At 37.4% G+C, this 14655-nt stretch overlaps 1 protein-coding gene across 5 annotated transcripts in view; it reads right to left on the bottom strand.

Annotated features, from left to right (window-relative positions):
• The window catches only part of KNTC1 (kinetochore associated 1), a 31323-nt gene that overhangs the window by 16197 nt on the left and 471 nt on the right, over nt 1–14655 (bottom strand). For all 5 annotated transcript variants that reach the window (XM_039724283.1, XM_039724284.1, XM_039724285.1 and 2 more), the window contains exons 2-36: nt 14260–14394; nt 14026–14146; nt 13525–13640; nt 13155–13227; nt 12555–12632; nt 12390–12424; nt 12054–12164; nt 11096–11189; nt 10695–10747; nt 10317–10429; nt 9899–9953; nt 9156–9254; nt 8740–8783; nt 8572–8637; nt 8408–8483; nt 8103–8228; nt 7920–8009; nt 7287–7352; nt 6791–6852; nt 6298–6409; nt 5446–5589; nt 5160–5216; nt 4976–5077; nt 4648–4764; nt 4026–4169; nt 3669–3767; nt 3133–3236; nt 2907–3012; nt 2401–2535; nt 1877–1996; nt 1507–1576; nt 1361–1428; nt 698–990; nt 337–509; nt 54–151 (exon numbers count right to left, since the gene is read on the bottom strand). In XM_039724283.1, the coding sequence (XP_039580217.1) occupies nt 54–151; nt 337–509; nt 698–990; nt 1361–1428; nt 1507–1576; nt 1877–1996; nt 2401–2535; nt 2907–3012; nt 3133–3236; nt 3669–3767; nt 4026–4169; nt 4648–4764; nt 4976–5077; nt 5160–5216; nt 5446–5589; nt 6298–6409; nt 6791–6852; nt 7287–7352; nt 7920–8009; nt 8103–8228; nt 8408–8483; nt 8572–8637; nt 8740–8783; nt 9156–9254; nt 9899–9953; nt 10317–10429; nt 10695–10747; nt 11096–11189; nt 12054–12164; nt 12390–12424; nt 12555–12632; nt 13155–13227; nt 13525–13640; nt 14026–14146; nt 14260–14394 (3555 nt within the window). The remainder of the gene's footprint in view (nt 1–53; nt 152–336; nt 510–697; nt 991–1360; nt 1429–1506; nt 1577–1876; nt 1997–2400; nt 2536–2906; nt 3013–3132; nt 3237–3668; nt 3768–4025; nt 4170–4647; nt 4765–4975; nt 5078–5159; nt 5217–5445; nt 5590–6297; nt 6410–6790; nt 6853–7286; nt 7353–7919; nt 8010–8102; nt 8229–8407; nt 8484–8571; nt 8638–8739; nt 8784–9155; nt 9255–9898; nt 9954–10316; nt 10430–10694; nt 10748–11095; nt 11190–12053; nt 12165–12389; nt 12425–12554; nt 12633–13154; nt 13228–13524; nt 13641–14025; nt 14147–14259; nt 14395–14655) is intronic.

Genomic DNA, 14655 nt, shown 5'->3' on the forward strand with positions numbered 1-14655 from the left:
GCTAGAGAAATGAGAGGGAAAAGAACACATGCAGTGAACAGCACAGAAAATACCTCTGCTGTAAATTCATAGCTGTCCATTTGGCATTGTCCATGAATTTCCTTGGCAAGTGAAGTGTATTTACACAGTTCCAGACAATCCAACACCAAATCTGTGAAAATGTTGAGATCGTTAGCAGAAATGGAAGCTTCACCTGTCCACTTAAAAGGAAACAATATTGCAGCACCTATTTTCACAGATGCAGATCTAGAAACTCACTTGGTTCTCAGGTTTCTTGAACTCTGGTTGGAAAGCTGGGCTCCCAACGTGAGCCCAAGTAAATGGAACAGGAATTACCTGGACTGCACAGTGTGGCTGCTTGGCCAGCCAGCTCATGGATCACTGCTGGAAGATCCATCCCATCAGGGGGGATCATTGGATCATCAGCTCCCAGCATGTGGCAAAGGGTTTGACACACTACAAACAGCAGCTTCCCTGTCTTTTCATTCCAGCTATTCTCATAGAACTCCCTATTAAGAAAGAAAAGGATGTTGAGAATAAAAAGTCAGTAATTCTTAGGGTTTTTACTTAATTCTGTTCTAATTATTTAACCATAACAGAAAATCCTTTCCTTTGTTCTACATAATTAAAAAAGTGGTAGAAATAGTTCAGAGAAGCCCATTAAAAGTGATGATCCTGGAAAGCTCTGCAGTTTTACCTGCATATATTGACAGCCACTTCCACTTTTCCACCATCCAGGGCTCTCAAGGCCAGTTTTTCTCCCAGTTCATGCTCTGAGACTTGCAGGAGCAAAGCCAGTCTGTACAGCCTGGATTCAGTGGGAGGGGTTTTGGGCTTGCTGCCTTCTGAATTACAATTCACTGCTTGCACATTTCTAGACTTGGATGCAGATCTGACACGTTCATAAGACCTTATGTGACCCTCAAGAAGTTCAGATATCAGTGAAGGGTTCCTGTATTCTTCAGCTGAGAGAAAGATATCAAAATATTCCTGCAACAAAAAATAATCACATATTTGTATACATAGAGCTTCCTTTACTTTGCTTTTTCTGCCTACTGTCCTGAGATCTTAATGAATTCTTTAAGAATTCCATCATGAACTCCTTGAAGTGTTAGCAATTAAGGCTTTAGTGACAGTATCTAATTTTTGGTTTAAATAGACAATTGAGTTCTAATTGGGAACATCCCCAGACTAGATGAAATTGCTAGATTAGCCTTAGAATCAATTTGAAGTCAATAATAAAAACAATCTTTGCATGCACATTGTAAATACAATTAATATTTAATATGATCCATGTGATAAAAACAATTGGCATAACCACAGTAAATCAAAAGGGATTTAAAACAATAAAAATACCCACCTGCAGGCTAGCAAGTGTTTCAAACAACTTTAGGTTTTCTTCACACTCATATTTCTTCATAGGGTTGTCTGTTGGAGGAGAAAAAGAATTTCATTTTGATTCCCTTTACACAAGGAAGATATAAGAGGTTGAAGTTGTACCTTTACCTTTTTGAATGCTGAACCAGAATTTGAGGACTTCCACCAGTGTCTTAGTCATAAACATTTGTGGTTTTTTCTGCAGGAAAGGAAGAGGTTTTTATTTTTTTGTTAAAATGTTGCCAGAATAGACTTGGGCTTCAGCTCTTAAAGTACAGTGCAATGTTCCACAAACTTCTTAAACAACAATTACCAAGTGTAAGGCACAACCAGTTGAAAACAAAGGAACAGAAAGTTATTTTACATATCAATCTTTATAGAACAGTAAACATTTTATAGATGTACTATGTGTTTACTCCACAGTCTCACAGGAAATATCCCCACCTCTCCCTTTTCAGAATAATTTGTGTGCACTTTGTGGTGTGAAAAGCCTTGGTACCTCTTCAGGATCATCTGCTTTGTTCTGTAACACCAGTCTTCCCCACAGGGTCAATCTCTCTACAACTTCTTCAGCCTTAGCAAGGGGCAGAGATTTTAACAAGATCAGAGATTCCTCTCCCTAAAGGGAGAAAAAGAAACAAACAAAATTAGAGCAAAAGTAATCAAAAGGAAAGGGCATTTGCTTTTGGAAAAGCTGAGTTATGTGTACATTCTTGTTCTGATGCAATGGCTGCACAACTGCCACAATAATGCAAGAAAATGTGCAGAGACTTCAATTCCAAACTCTTGTGGTGCATTGCAGGTCACCACTTTCACCCTGTTCTGCCACAAAAGAAGGATAAAGCTCTGACAAAGAACTCATTTTCAATGCTAAACATAGGCAGTTAGGTATCAAATTAATGATTTTAATTAAAAATACACACACAAACTGCTTATAAGATTTCAGCAAACTTGTCCCAGTTTTGTCAAGAGGCCTCAGTGTCTGTAAATTCCAGGATCAACTGCCATGCAGCATTTCCCTACCCTTCCTTTGTCAATCAGGTCCAAAATCCTCAGGAAACAGACTTCCCCAGTGGGCAGCAGGTAGGCTTCCACAATTTTCAAGGCATCCTCCAGGCAAGTAGGGGTATCTTGTTTGAGGATGTATCTCACAAGCCTCTGTAAGAAGAAAACAGAAATGGACTTGAGTTTGTTGATGTAAAGGATAACAAAGGAATTGATTTATACACACTAGCAATGGAACTGTTCAGTTTGTATCAAGCAAGTTACCTGGAAGCTTGAAATTTTTATCTAGAGAAAAGCTGACTGAAGTGTAACTGGGAGAAAACAGGGCTTGGGGACTGAATTAGCCTGGGAACTCTAAATTTGTCTGGTTCCTCAGGATATTGAGGAACTTGTCCAGAAATATTCAGGTCTTCTAATGAAGGGGAGCTGTTAAAAAAAACCAACTCAAATGGTAAAAAAAAAAAAAAATCACCAAGTGCTGTTCACCGTGACCTTTGGAGAAATCTCAACTCTTGGTAACTTACCATTATCATCTGCTTGTCCTGTAGAAGATTGGTATCTCTTATCCCATAGGCTCTCAAAAGCTTCTTCATCTCCATCAGAGTGTAACTTTCCTGCAGTAACTTCACTCTGGGAACAAATTCAACCATCATGAATCCTTTGCTATCCCCAGCTATGGGATTTAATCATCACACCACATCAGACCCCCAGTATTTCCCCAGCCAAGGGAAGCCTGTGGGTGCTGCTTACTTGGCATGGTTCATTTCCAGGTGCTGTCTGACCAGCTGCTCCACTGCTGCACTCCATGGCACCACAGCCCCATGCATTATCTGCAGGACTGCATCAAATTTCAGCTGCAAAAGGGACACAGACAGCTCACTTTTTAAAATATGTTTCAAAGTAGTCCCTTGAATTGTTGTTCATGTGTGACTGATCCCTTTAAGCAAGTATTTTACTTCCTTGCCCAATCTTCACTTGCATAAAGGGCATTTATTTTCATCATATGATTGTCAAGTTTGATTAGAAAATGCTTGCAGTCATTTATGACACTGTGGTTCCATACATATTAAAATTGGTGAGTTTTCCATGTGATGACATCACAGCTACAATTCAAAAAATATCACAGGGGAGATGACTAAAACAGAATAAGATAACATCATAACATACTATTTTCTCCTCATAGCATTCATTAAAAATGCACTCAGATCATTATTTAAAAATCATGATTTGCTCTGAACTGATGTGTTGGGGTCACTTGATGCCTTTCATCAAGGAAACATACTTACATCAGTGTCAGAGATGCAGCCAATGACAGCCACAGCCTTGGCCTCCCAGGCAGTTTCAAACACTGCAATCGATCGTGTCCGACAGCGCTCCAGCAAATCCTGTTTTGACAAAGGTGATCAGAACACTTGAAATCAGAAAAGACAGCAGTATCTTTGAACAAAAAGTGTAAAGTTTTCTGGGCATGAAGGGATTGTTTCAGAACTGAAACAGTAACTATCATTAAGTTCATTGACAGGAGTAGGATTAATCTAAAAGCTGGGCCTAAAATTCAGTTGTAAATTCAAACGTTCATCAGACTTGGTTTCTGCTTCCTGGTGTTGAAATAGCTTTCTTCAAAAGGAAGAAAATATGGATACCTTGACATACTGTAGAAGAAGCTCATCTTTTTGTAGGTTGTGTTCACATAGGTAGGCTTTTATAAACTTCTCCAAAATTGATGGGACAAGCTCTGGTGCCAAAATTTTATCAAGCATGCGAAACACAATAGTGGTTGCATTTTCCTGGGCAGCAAGTGGGAAAAGGCCATGTTAGAACATCACACCTGTCAGGGCAGGGCCATTTACACCTCTGATACATAATCCAGCATCCAGAGGCCACTGAAATCAACTGAAAGATTTCCCTCTTTAGAATCTTTAAAGAATGCCTCTTTCGCTCAAATAACCCTTTCATTTACAAAGCTTTTCTTGTTCAGTTGTACTTTGAATTTCTCTGTAGCCAATCCTTGTTCCTCAGCAGATGATCTGTAACAACTTGCAAACCACAGATTTTGAGCCACAGCTCCTCACACTGCCTTAGGTTATATTTATAACCTCAGCTGAAAGAAAAATCTGTAACACAACTTCTCAAATTAGCAACTTATGAATGGAAATTTAATCAACATCCATCAGGATTCCTCTTTTGTCTGACTTTAAATTACATGCTATAAGATTCTTCTCCTTTTCAGGAGAAAAGCATTTTTTCAAGTGTCTGCAGTATTACCTTTTCAAAATCACAGAATGCCAGCCTGCAGTTGTATTTTCTGTACAGATTTCTCAATTCTTGTAAATCATTTACCAGCTTCTTTAACCTCTGTATCTCTTCACAGTCACCACACCTCTGAAACAGCGTTGAGAAGTGAAATGTTAGGAGACAAGACCATTAAGAGGCTGTCATCTACTTTTTTAAAAAATCTTTAAACACAAGAAAATTGGAATTCTTTCCTTTCATGGAATTAAGTCAATCCTCACCAAATCCACTCCAGCTCTAGCACACAGCATCTGTTTGAAATTTCTTAGTAGCTAATTCTTGTATTTGTTACATTTCTTACCAGAGGAGTCCACTTGCCAAAAGCTGTCACTCCCAGTTCACCTTGATTTTTACTTGTAAAAAAAATCTCTGCCACTTGGAGTCCATTTTCAGGCCAGTTTGCCTGCCCAAAAGAATTGATATCAGCAAACCATATGATACATCTAGAAATACAAGATATGCCAGGTTTCTGCAGTGTGATTTACCTTGTCAGTTAATTCAAGGTTTCGAGCAGCTTGTTCCAGCCATTTTGCTAATATTTTCTGGAAAAAATAAAATACAGTTACAAGTAGAGCTATGCTAATTATCAAAGCAAAATTTGCCATTAGAAACTTCTTTCAAAAGAAATAATTTCAAATAGAAACACTAGGGAAAATAATTAATTTTAAAGACAGAGGAACAAGTTCCTGCCATTCAGAAGTGTGGAGGTCTGACAGTAAAATCATCTTAGTCTGAGGAAATGACAATTTACAGCTCTTAAGTCAGTCTCACCTGTCCACCTGGCACAACCCTTCTTGAGAAGGGGATCACAAAATTTTTAAGCCACACACAAAGTTCCTTCAAAGGAGCAGTGAAATGGATGGAGTTGAGCAAATTCTTCAGCATTTTCTCATCAAAGCTGCTTTCAAAATCAGCCTAAAATGTTAAACCAGAACAATTACAAATCCATGCAGCAGATGTTCATCTGGTACTCTGTAAAGCTGTTTCACTAATAGGAAGAGCCAGTAAATTTCACAAATACAAAGAAAATCTCAGTAGTGATAGACAGAAATTAAATAAATAGCTCTGTTCAGTAAAACTGAAGTTTGGTCTTCTTAAAAAAAGACCTAATTGAAGGAATTTCTTTACAAATCACACTGTTCTATTACTTTCACACTCATTCTGTTTTACTGAGAAAACAACAGACATGGAACTGAAAGTCCTGCACTAAAAAATAAAATAACAGCACACACAAAATCTATCTTAAATGTGTCATTCAGAGTAAGGAGTCTGATTATTTTTAAAGGATTTTAAGGTAGTCAGCAAACATCCACTTAATTCTGAGAGCTGTGCTTGCAAGAAAGTGAGTGGAAGATTACAAGCACTGCAGAATAAATCAAATTGCCATGACTTAGAAATATGAATTCTGACAACAGAAATACCAGTTTATTCTTAAATCAATAAGAAGTTCAGCCTCCTAAGCATCCAGGTGAACAGGTAATCATTGTGGTAATTGATGAGATGCTGCCATGGACCTTTGCTTGTCTGAGGAGCTGTTTTGTAACAGCCCCTGTGAAATTAGGCTGGAAAACTGAAGAGATTTAACCCCCTCCATAAATCCCAGAGCTGTCTGGGCCACCTCACCTGATGCCTAAGCCAGAGGTACTGTGCACAAGCCAAATTTCCTTCTTCCAGCTGAAAAACAATAATCTTGAACATGTCCTCATTATTCAGGAATTCTGTCCAAGCAATGCCACTGAAAGTGAGAGGGGGAAGAGAAGCTTTGTTAAATGTCATTAACAAAGAAATTGGGGAGAGAACTTCAAAACCTTTCTACCTAGTGCCTAATGTTGGAAGAAACAACAGGAGTGGTACTTTGTGTTTGTATAAAATCACAATCCCTCCTACTCACACTGAACAAAGATCCCCAACTCTTTAAGTGGATGTGCAGCAGATAATTTATGTTTTCAATATATAGGATGACTCAACCTCTGCATTCTCCCTTCTCCACAGCACAGGATGGGAAACTTAAGAGCTTGAAGTTTAATGAATTCATATTAAAAACCAAAAATAATTTCAGTGGTACAGGCTTAACAATCACAATTAAATTTACTTTAAATCTTAAACATAAACCAACCTGAATTTCTCTAGTCCAAAAGCTTCATAGAATGTTGTAAGCCTTGCCTGAGCTCTCAACACCTGGATGCAGATGAGATTTAAGGTTAATATTGGGCTGAACATATTGTTACATGACATGACTGGAGCATTAATTCTCCTTGAAGGCAGATGATGCCAGGTTATAACAGGACTAAAAAAAAAAAAAACAAAATGAAACTTCAAAAAGTACTTTAAGAAAGGTTCTGCCTTCAGTTTATGGAGCACCTGAAACTGAATTTTTCTATGATTGAAGGAATGGCTTATCTCTGAATCTGTCATTACTGTAGTTCTCTTTCATACTATAAAATTTAATTTTGTTTAGATTTTTAAAAATTCAGCAGTAGTTTACAGTTATAATTTGAATTTACAGTTTGTAAAACTCTACATTGCGCCAGGTTATAACAGGACTAAAAAAAAAAACCAAAATGAAACTTCCAAAATTGTTTATACTGTAGATCTAAAAAATTTGTCCTCACCTCAGCTATGGATACTGGAGCCCCATCAGATGGTGGAGCATCAGTTCTATTATCTTTCTTCAAGATCTGAAAAAAGGACATGAAAGGGTTTGGTTGACAGCTCAGAACATGCCAGACAGGACTGTGAGTGCAGCAAAGATATGAGCAAGAATCAGGACTCCTGTAAATTGAGATTTTACAATGTTAGATTGGATCTAACCTGATCCAGTCTAATCTGGTTGGATTTCTGCATGGATGGAGGATCAGACAGAACATGTCTATCTCTCTGGTTCTGTTTGATAAGACTAAAATAAAGAAAACAAAAAAGGTGACCTACTTTGAGCTTCAGTTTGAAAATTAATATTTAAAAGGTACTTAAAAAAACTGCTACTCAAAACTAAACCCTGCTTTGTGATACAAAAATAAAACTGTGAGCCCTTTCTTGCCCTTGAGCAATACCAAGAATGAGACTGGAACAAGACTTGCTGCTTCTTCATGTCTGGCTACATAGGATTTGTTTGGTTACTTAGGATTTATAATGCTTTTACTTTTGCCTCTTGAATGACTGTCACTGCTTTGTCCCCTCTCAAGCTGTACACAAGGGTGGAATAGAAGTTGAAGAGCAGAAGAAATAGAAACAAATAAACCCCTTACTCTGACTTTAGCATAATTCAGCATTTCTCGGGTGGTTTCATACAGTGGCCACGGAGCACTGATGCAGTAATTCACAACAAACTGGCTGTCCTGTTTGCATGAGGAAACAACTGAAATTAATTCCAAGATCCTTTACAGTTTGGATTGTTTTAGTAGGGAGAGAGGGTAGAAATACAAACAAACCTGAATTTTTTGCAAATTTTCTTTGGCTTCATTGCAAAGATCCAGCAAGGCTTCCTGGCCATAACTCCCAAGAGAAGCTGAAGCCAGTTTCTCCAAAAAAGTGTTTGCTTTTACTTTGTATACAAGCTGTTTTTTAAAAAAATAATACAAGTATGGTGAGTTGTTTTATAAGGTAACATTCCACTGCCTTGGTAATACCTGTAATATTTTTAATACTTTCTATTGGACTATAGAGCAAGAACCATCTCATAATTTCAGTTATGCTAATTAATCTCCAATGTGTTTCTCATGAATGAACAACTCACCTCGACATCCAGTCCAAACTGAATAGCAAAATTCTCTGCTTCAGTGAATTTGTGTTTGTGCAGTAAACGACTTAGTCTGGGGAGGAAATAAAATAAACCACTTCAATCTAAGTCCAGATATTAAATATATATATAATACAATGGTTTTTCACAGAAACCAGTACCTGTTTTCTGGCAAGGCTTCAGTTAAACTTCTCATCACAACTATAGAAACTAGGTCTTCAGAGGGCCTGAGGATGAGAGGGAATTATGTGAATTTATCAACTCTAGGTGGAAATAATCTGCCATTTTTATATAATAATGAGCTAGTTACAAACAAAATATTGTCTTACATTTGATGCTTCTCATGAATTCCTTCCAAGAAGTATATTGTATCCTGTAGTGTGCAATGACAGAAACCATCAGGAGAAATGAAATAAATTCCAAATAAATCCAGGGCATTTTCCTATGCTAAAAGAGCTTAAAAAACTTCCCTCAGCTTTTAGCTGTAACAGCAGCAGGAACGACTGGCAGTGCCATTAAATAGTGCAAGAGACCTCAGACTAAATTTAAATTGTTCAGTTTGCTTCACAAAAGGATATTTTTCTCTATCCCTTGGAGACATCACTTAATCTTTCTTGGTATGGTTCCTGCATAGTTTCTAGCAGAAATGAAGAACAAGAATAACTAACTACCCTCTTTAATATTCACACATATTATGACAACTGTATTTCTTCAAAGAACAAAAAAAAAAATCATCAAAACCTACAGTGCAAATCCCACTTTGAACAAGGGAAGAAACAGGAGACACTTCCAGGGAATAGAGCTGTTGCATAGTGGGCAATGCAAAAACCATTAGGCTTCTCATCTATTAAAAAAAAGGGAGAAAACAAGCAAAAAAGTCAGAATTGCTTTTTTCTCTTACACTGGTGAGAGAGTGATATTGGCAGAATCATTTATGAGTTCTTATGGAATTAGAGGGCAATATTTGTAGGACTTTTTATGGAATGCAGATCTCCAGTTTGGAGAAATGTAATGAAGGTTCAGACATTTCCTTCCCCCCCTCTAGGCCTATTATGTATAATTCAACAGGTTCAATCTAATTTTTAAAATTGCATAATGTTCATCCTGGTGTTTTATTTCAGTTGACTGCACTGACTGTAGCTGGGGGTAGATGTTGAAGGCAGCAGAGACATTGTTCTAAAGAAATCCGGGAAGGGTTGTAAGATAATAATAAATTTTGCTGCTCTTCCTTGTCTGCCTACCTTAATAAACCAAACAAATAAACCCCAAACCATCCACAAAAACCCCAACCAGGGACAGCTTGAATCCCAACAGCCCTCACTTGCTAGACCCTGAGATGTAAATGGCCACATTTCAGATTGGATTTAAGCTCCTCAGAATTCTCTGTGCCCCAAATATTTTGCCACCTCCATCCCTCTCCCCTTTTTTTTTTTCCTAAGAGCAATTGCATGACAATTAAGGAGCAGAACAAAGATTAGGAGATTATACCTGTTTGTCATCTGGCATTGTCATGACAATCAGTTTCACATTGGCAAGCCCTTCCCTAATGAATGAGAAAGAGATAAAAGAAAGCAAAATTTGCTGTATGAATCTTAGGTTAAAACTGTGAAATATTTTTGTTTCTGTGTTTTAGAAAATTTTGCATTCCATGACAACAAATACATGTAAAAATCCCTTTTTATTTTAATATATAGCTGAGTAGTTTCTAGCACTTTCTCACACTTTAGAACAGCAGTTACACTTTTTCACACATTCTGTTTAATCTTAATTTTTAAGGAAAGGAATTTCTAACAAGGACATGATGTTTTGCAACAGCATCTGGGCCAAATAATGAGATATTTCATAGGAATCACTGCACCAGAAAACTTTTCACTTCTCAGGGCTGGTGCTGTAACACTTCACTTACCATGTGACTTGAGGGGAATCTGACTCAGTAGTGAGAAGAAATTCTTCAATCTGTATTAAAGGCCAATCCCAAATCAGAGTGAGAGAATAAATATCCCACGTGCTTAAGATGTTCTAGATTAAAAAAAATCAGACAGGAGTTCATATTTTCCTCATAGAAGATAGTTTTTAAACAAAATATTACATTTCTTGGCTTAAATAATGAATAGGAGTAAAATTTTTAAAAAAATCAAACACGTGAAGATCAATATGCTCTTGATATTAGTAAATATAAGCACCTTCATTTTACAGAAACTTCATTTTAAACCTTAAAAAATATGTTTATAAGCTGGTTCAAGAACATTGTAAAGTGAAGATTAAAGCAGATCATTACCCATACCTCTGTATCCAAAACAAACAGCTGATTGTCAAGGACTTGAAGTTTTGCAGCACCTACAAAATATTAACACTCACATAAATTCATTATTTTTCTTGAGATATGTATCAGAAACAAAAACATATTCAAATACACAACCAAGTATTGAAAACCTCTTGGTTTAACCTCATGGGTTAAACCAGTCCTTCCTAGGGCTGTGCAAAGTTCAGCTTAAAGTGAATTGTGATTTATGTAACCAAGTTTAACTGCAATTTTGAGGCCCACATTTTGGCTGTACCTTTACAAAACTGTTCTGTTTGGTACATGTCAATTTATTAAAAACAATGCAATAACTGAAAATCAGTGTATTCTGCAATTAAATATGAAATCTACACTTGTCTGTAAAAAGATAAAACCTTCTCTACCTTGGATCAGACTTGAATCAGCAAAACCCTGAGCAGACACCAGGGCTCTGGTGGGGTCCACCTCCCATTTGGAGAGCACAAAATCCCCTTTACCCTGTGAGGAGAGGCAAAGTAAAATGGGGTTACACAGGAGATATTTGACCATCGACATGTCTGCTTCTACCACTGATCTTTAACTTGGAAAGCTGCAAAACTAAATTTAACTTTATTCCTCTACTGATGTTCAGAAAAAAACCATTGATTTCTTAATTTTTAATGTAAAATTTTTCCCTTCTCCTTTCAAGACCAGCCTTTGTAACAGTGATTGTTACACTCAGCAGTTTTTGGCTCTTTGAAAAACAGTATTTAAAAGTATCCACTTTTCATTCCCACAGAACATAAAAGAATAATGAAAGTACTCTGGGCCTACTGAGGAAAATCCCATTGAATTCAACAGGCTTCAAAAAATAAACCCAGAGAACTTGTTTGCAGTCCCAAATTACATTTCAAAGCAAGTCTATATTTTAATACCTTTATTAGTTGCTGTACTTAATTCATGCTTAAAAGCTTTGTTGAATTAGACCTTGTTATTTTAGCAGACCTTGTTGAATGAGAAGCTGATTGGAAGATTCTTGCCAGCTTTGGTTTTGTCTGTGAGCTCAAGGATAACATCAATAAACAACCCAGCCTGTACAGGCCAGGAACTGGTGATTTACTAAGCTCAGAAACTCAGGGTGAAAATATTTTCCCCTCATCCATCACAACAAAGCAATTTTGGAAATGACAACAGTTATTTCCTTATGAGAAAGGCTGCACAAGTGACAACCTTTAAATTGACAGTGAAGGAAATGAAAAGCAAAACAGTACAAAAAGCTGAAGAGCTGCCTTTTCAAGCAGCTGGAGACAAATTTTGTTGCAGATCCCAAAATGCCATCAGTGATCACATGAAAATTGTTCTGATCATGTTCTCAGTGCTTACCCCAGTTATCAGATGGATTTTGTTCACTGAGCTGCTGATGACAAAATCCTGACAGCCCAGGCTGTGATGCTCTCCCATGGCAATGAAAGTTGTCTTTATCTGTCCTTGTAACTTGTGGGTGGGAGAGAAGGGATGTCCACAAATGGGGAAGAAAAAGAGCTGTTTATAGAACCAGTGGATAAAATCTCTGCTCATTTCTAAATGTACAGAAAAAGTAACAGTCACAGCTATGAGGGGAATAATGGACTGGGAAATAGTCAGTGGAATGTACAGAGCAAAGTTTGGTTACACACCCTGCACTTTAACAATTTTACCAGTTTTGCAGGTGTTTCTTACTTGCTCTGCTGTAGTCATATCCATCTTCTCAATTGCTAAATATAAAAAAAAATAAAATCAGTGTTAAATCAACTTTCTCAAAACTTTAAAAAGGAACAAAGGAAGTTTTTGAATCCAGGTCTCCCTGTTGCAATGAAATCCCAAGGGGTCTGTAGCTTATCCTACCTTCCTGTGTTTTTCCAAGAGGGACACACATAATGCAGAAGCATCCATTGCTTGTGAGAATGAACAAGTGATAAACACCTAAAAAAACCCAACAGAAATATTGCAAACTGAAGTATTCAAGAGCAAGAAAAGAGAAGACTTGCTTGTAAACAGGATAGTGAAATAACTGACTCCAAAAAATAATCTGACCAATAGATTAGACTATTTTAAACAAAAATTTTGTCATTTCCAACTAGGAGCAGAATAATATATTCCATTGTGACAGAACAGGGCTGGGAGCTTAAAGAACAGAACTACTGAACTCTGACAGAAGAAGAGAGAATGAATTCTTCCTTTTTTAAACATTTTCATGTGTTTATCACAGTCTCAAAAGAAAAAGGTATTGAGTTCTGAATGTTTCTTTCCTATGGTATTTGCAAAATAATTAATGAGATAAAGAATCTCCTACACCTTTGCTTTGCATTGTGCACATAAAATTAACTTTTCTTTATGCTTTTCTGTATTACTCATTTTGTAATCTCTTTCCCTGAGAGCTATTAAAGGGGAACAAAATCACAAAAATTCAGACAAAGGGGGAGGAAAAAATCATCCACTTCTTACCTGCATCTGCATTATCTCTAACAAAAAAGAGATTTAAGTAAGTCTTTTCACTTGTAGATGGTTCAACCAAAACCTAAAATAGAAACGACATAAAGACTATTCTATATTTCACTAAAAAAATGGAAATATTGATCATCAGTTTAAACTTTTTTTATGAAGGTTCTTGTTTATGCATGCCATTTCTAAATAGATTTTTTTAATTCATTACTCATGGGAACAGAAGTGCCCAATTTCACCTGTTTAGTTACAAAATGTGGTCAAAAAGGTAAGGATGTTTATACCTTGGTATTTAGAAAAATTATTTGAAAAACCTCAAGAAAGTCTGAGAACAAAAGGTTCTGAGCAAAATTAAATAGAAAAGTTACAATACCTTTCTTAGCAAGGTTTGTTTGGATGGGATGTGGATAAGATGTAAACTGCCACTTCTCTCACCAACCACAAGGAATTGCTTGTCCTGACACATACCCACTACATCCACATCAGTATCTGAAAAGTTTCATGGCAAAATGTCAGAGATCAAGGTTTGGGTTTTATAAATAAATATTAACACAAGAATTGGACAACACAGTGTCCCAGATTTCTTCAAAGCAAGTTATTCTGACTAAATGAAATACATGAAGAGGCCTACAGGGAGTGGTTTCAGTTTCCATTATTCCCACTTCAGTGAGAATTTAGAAAGGATTCTCATTAAATGATACTGAAATAGTTAATTGCTTTCAGAAGCCAAAATCACTTTTTATTACTTAGGTACTTGTTATAATGCTTCCCTTTACAGGCTAGTCAGACATTTGCTATGTTTTCCTGTACAAACCTAGGTGTTTTAAAAGCCAGTTTTCACTTGCCAAGTGAAATTCCAAAGGAAAGAACTCACCAAACTGGATGTGCATCAGAAGAGACAGCCCAGTGCTGTCCAGAAGTGCCACAGATCTGTCCACAACAACAATGCTGCCATCCCTGGAGCTGCATGCATGGAGCTGGGGGTTCACAGACACCTGGGAAGGGAAAGGTTGTTTCACACAGAAAACACAGCAAAGGAGCCCAGGTAATTATTATACAAAAAATACAAATTAATGAAGGACAGAAGCACAGCTTTGACGGGTTGTACCTTCTCTGAAGATGTGATTTGCAGCAGTGTGTCCACCTGGTACAAGGCGGTGCCACACTCCTGGCCCAGCCCCACCGGGAGCTGCCCCGTGGTGTCCTCGTTCAGCAGGAGCTCGATCTCGTTCCACATCTTTGCCTGGGATAAACATTTCAGGAACATCTCTAAAATGTTACGTGGCTACAGGTAAGTTATTAGTTTTATTACTGTGTGGGGGTAGCACTGTGTACAAAAACCTTGTGAGGATAAAGAGCTCGTTTAAAGCCAGTGAGGAGTGTGGATCCCGGCCTGGCAGCTTGGGGAGAAGAGATTTCACCAAGTGAATTCACTGCCAGAGCGCTCCCCACCATGCTGCGAGCACCCCCTGCCCTCAGGGACAGCTTCCCTGCCCTCAGGGAC

This window comes from Passer montanus, unplaced genomic scaffold, assembly GCF_014805655.1.
Source record: "Passer montanus isolate IOZ18808 unplaced genomic scaffold, ASM1480565v1 scaffold53, whole genome shotgun sequence".
Lineage (NCBI taxonomy): Eukaryota > Metazoa > Chordata > Aves > Passeriformes > Passeridae > Passer > Passer montanus.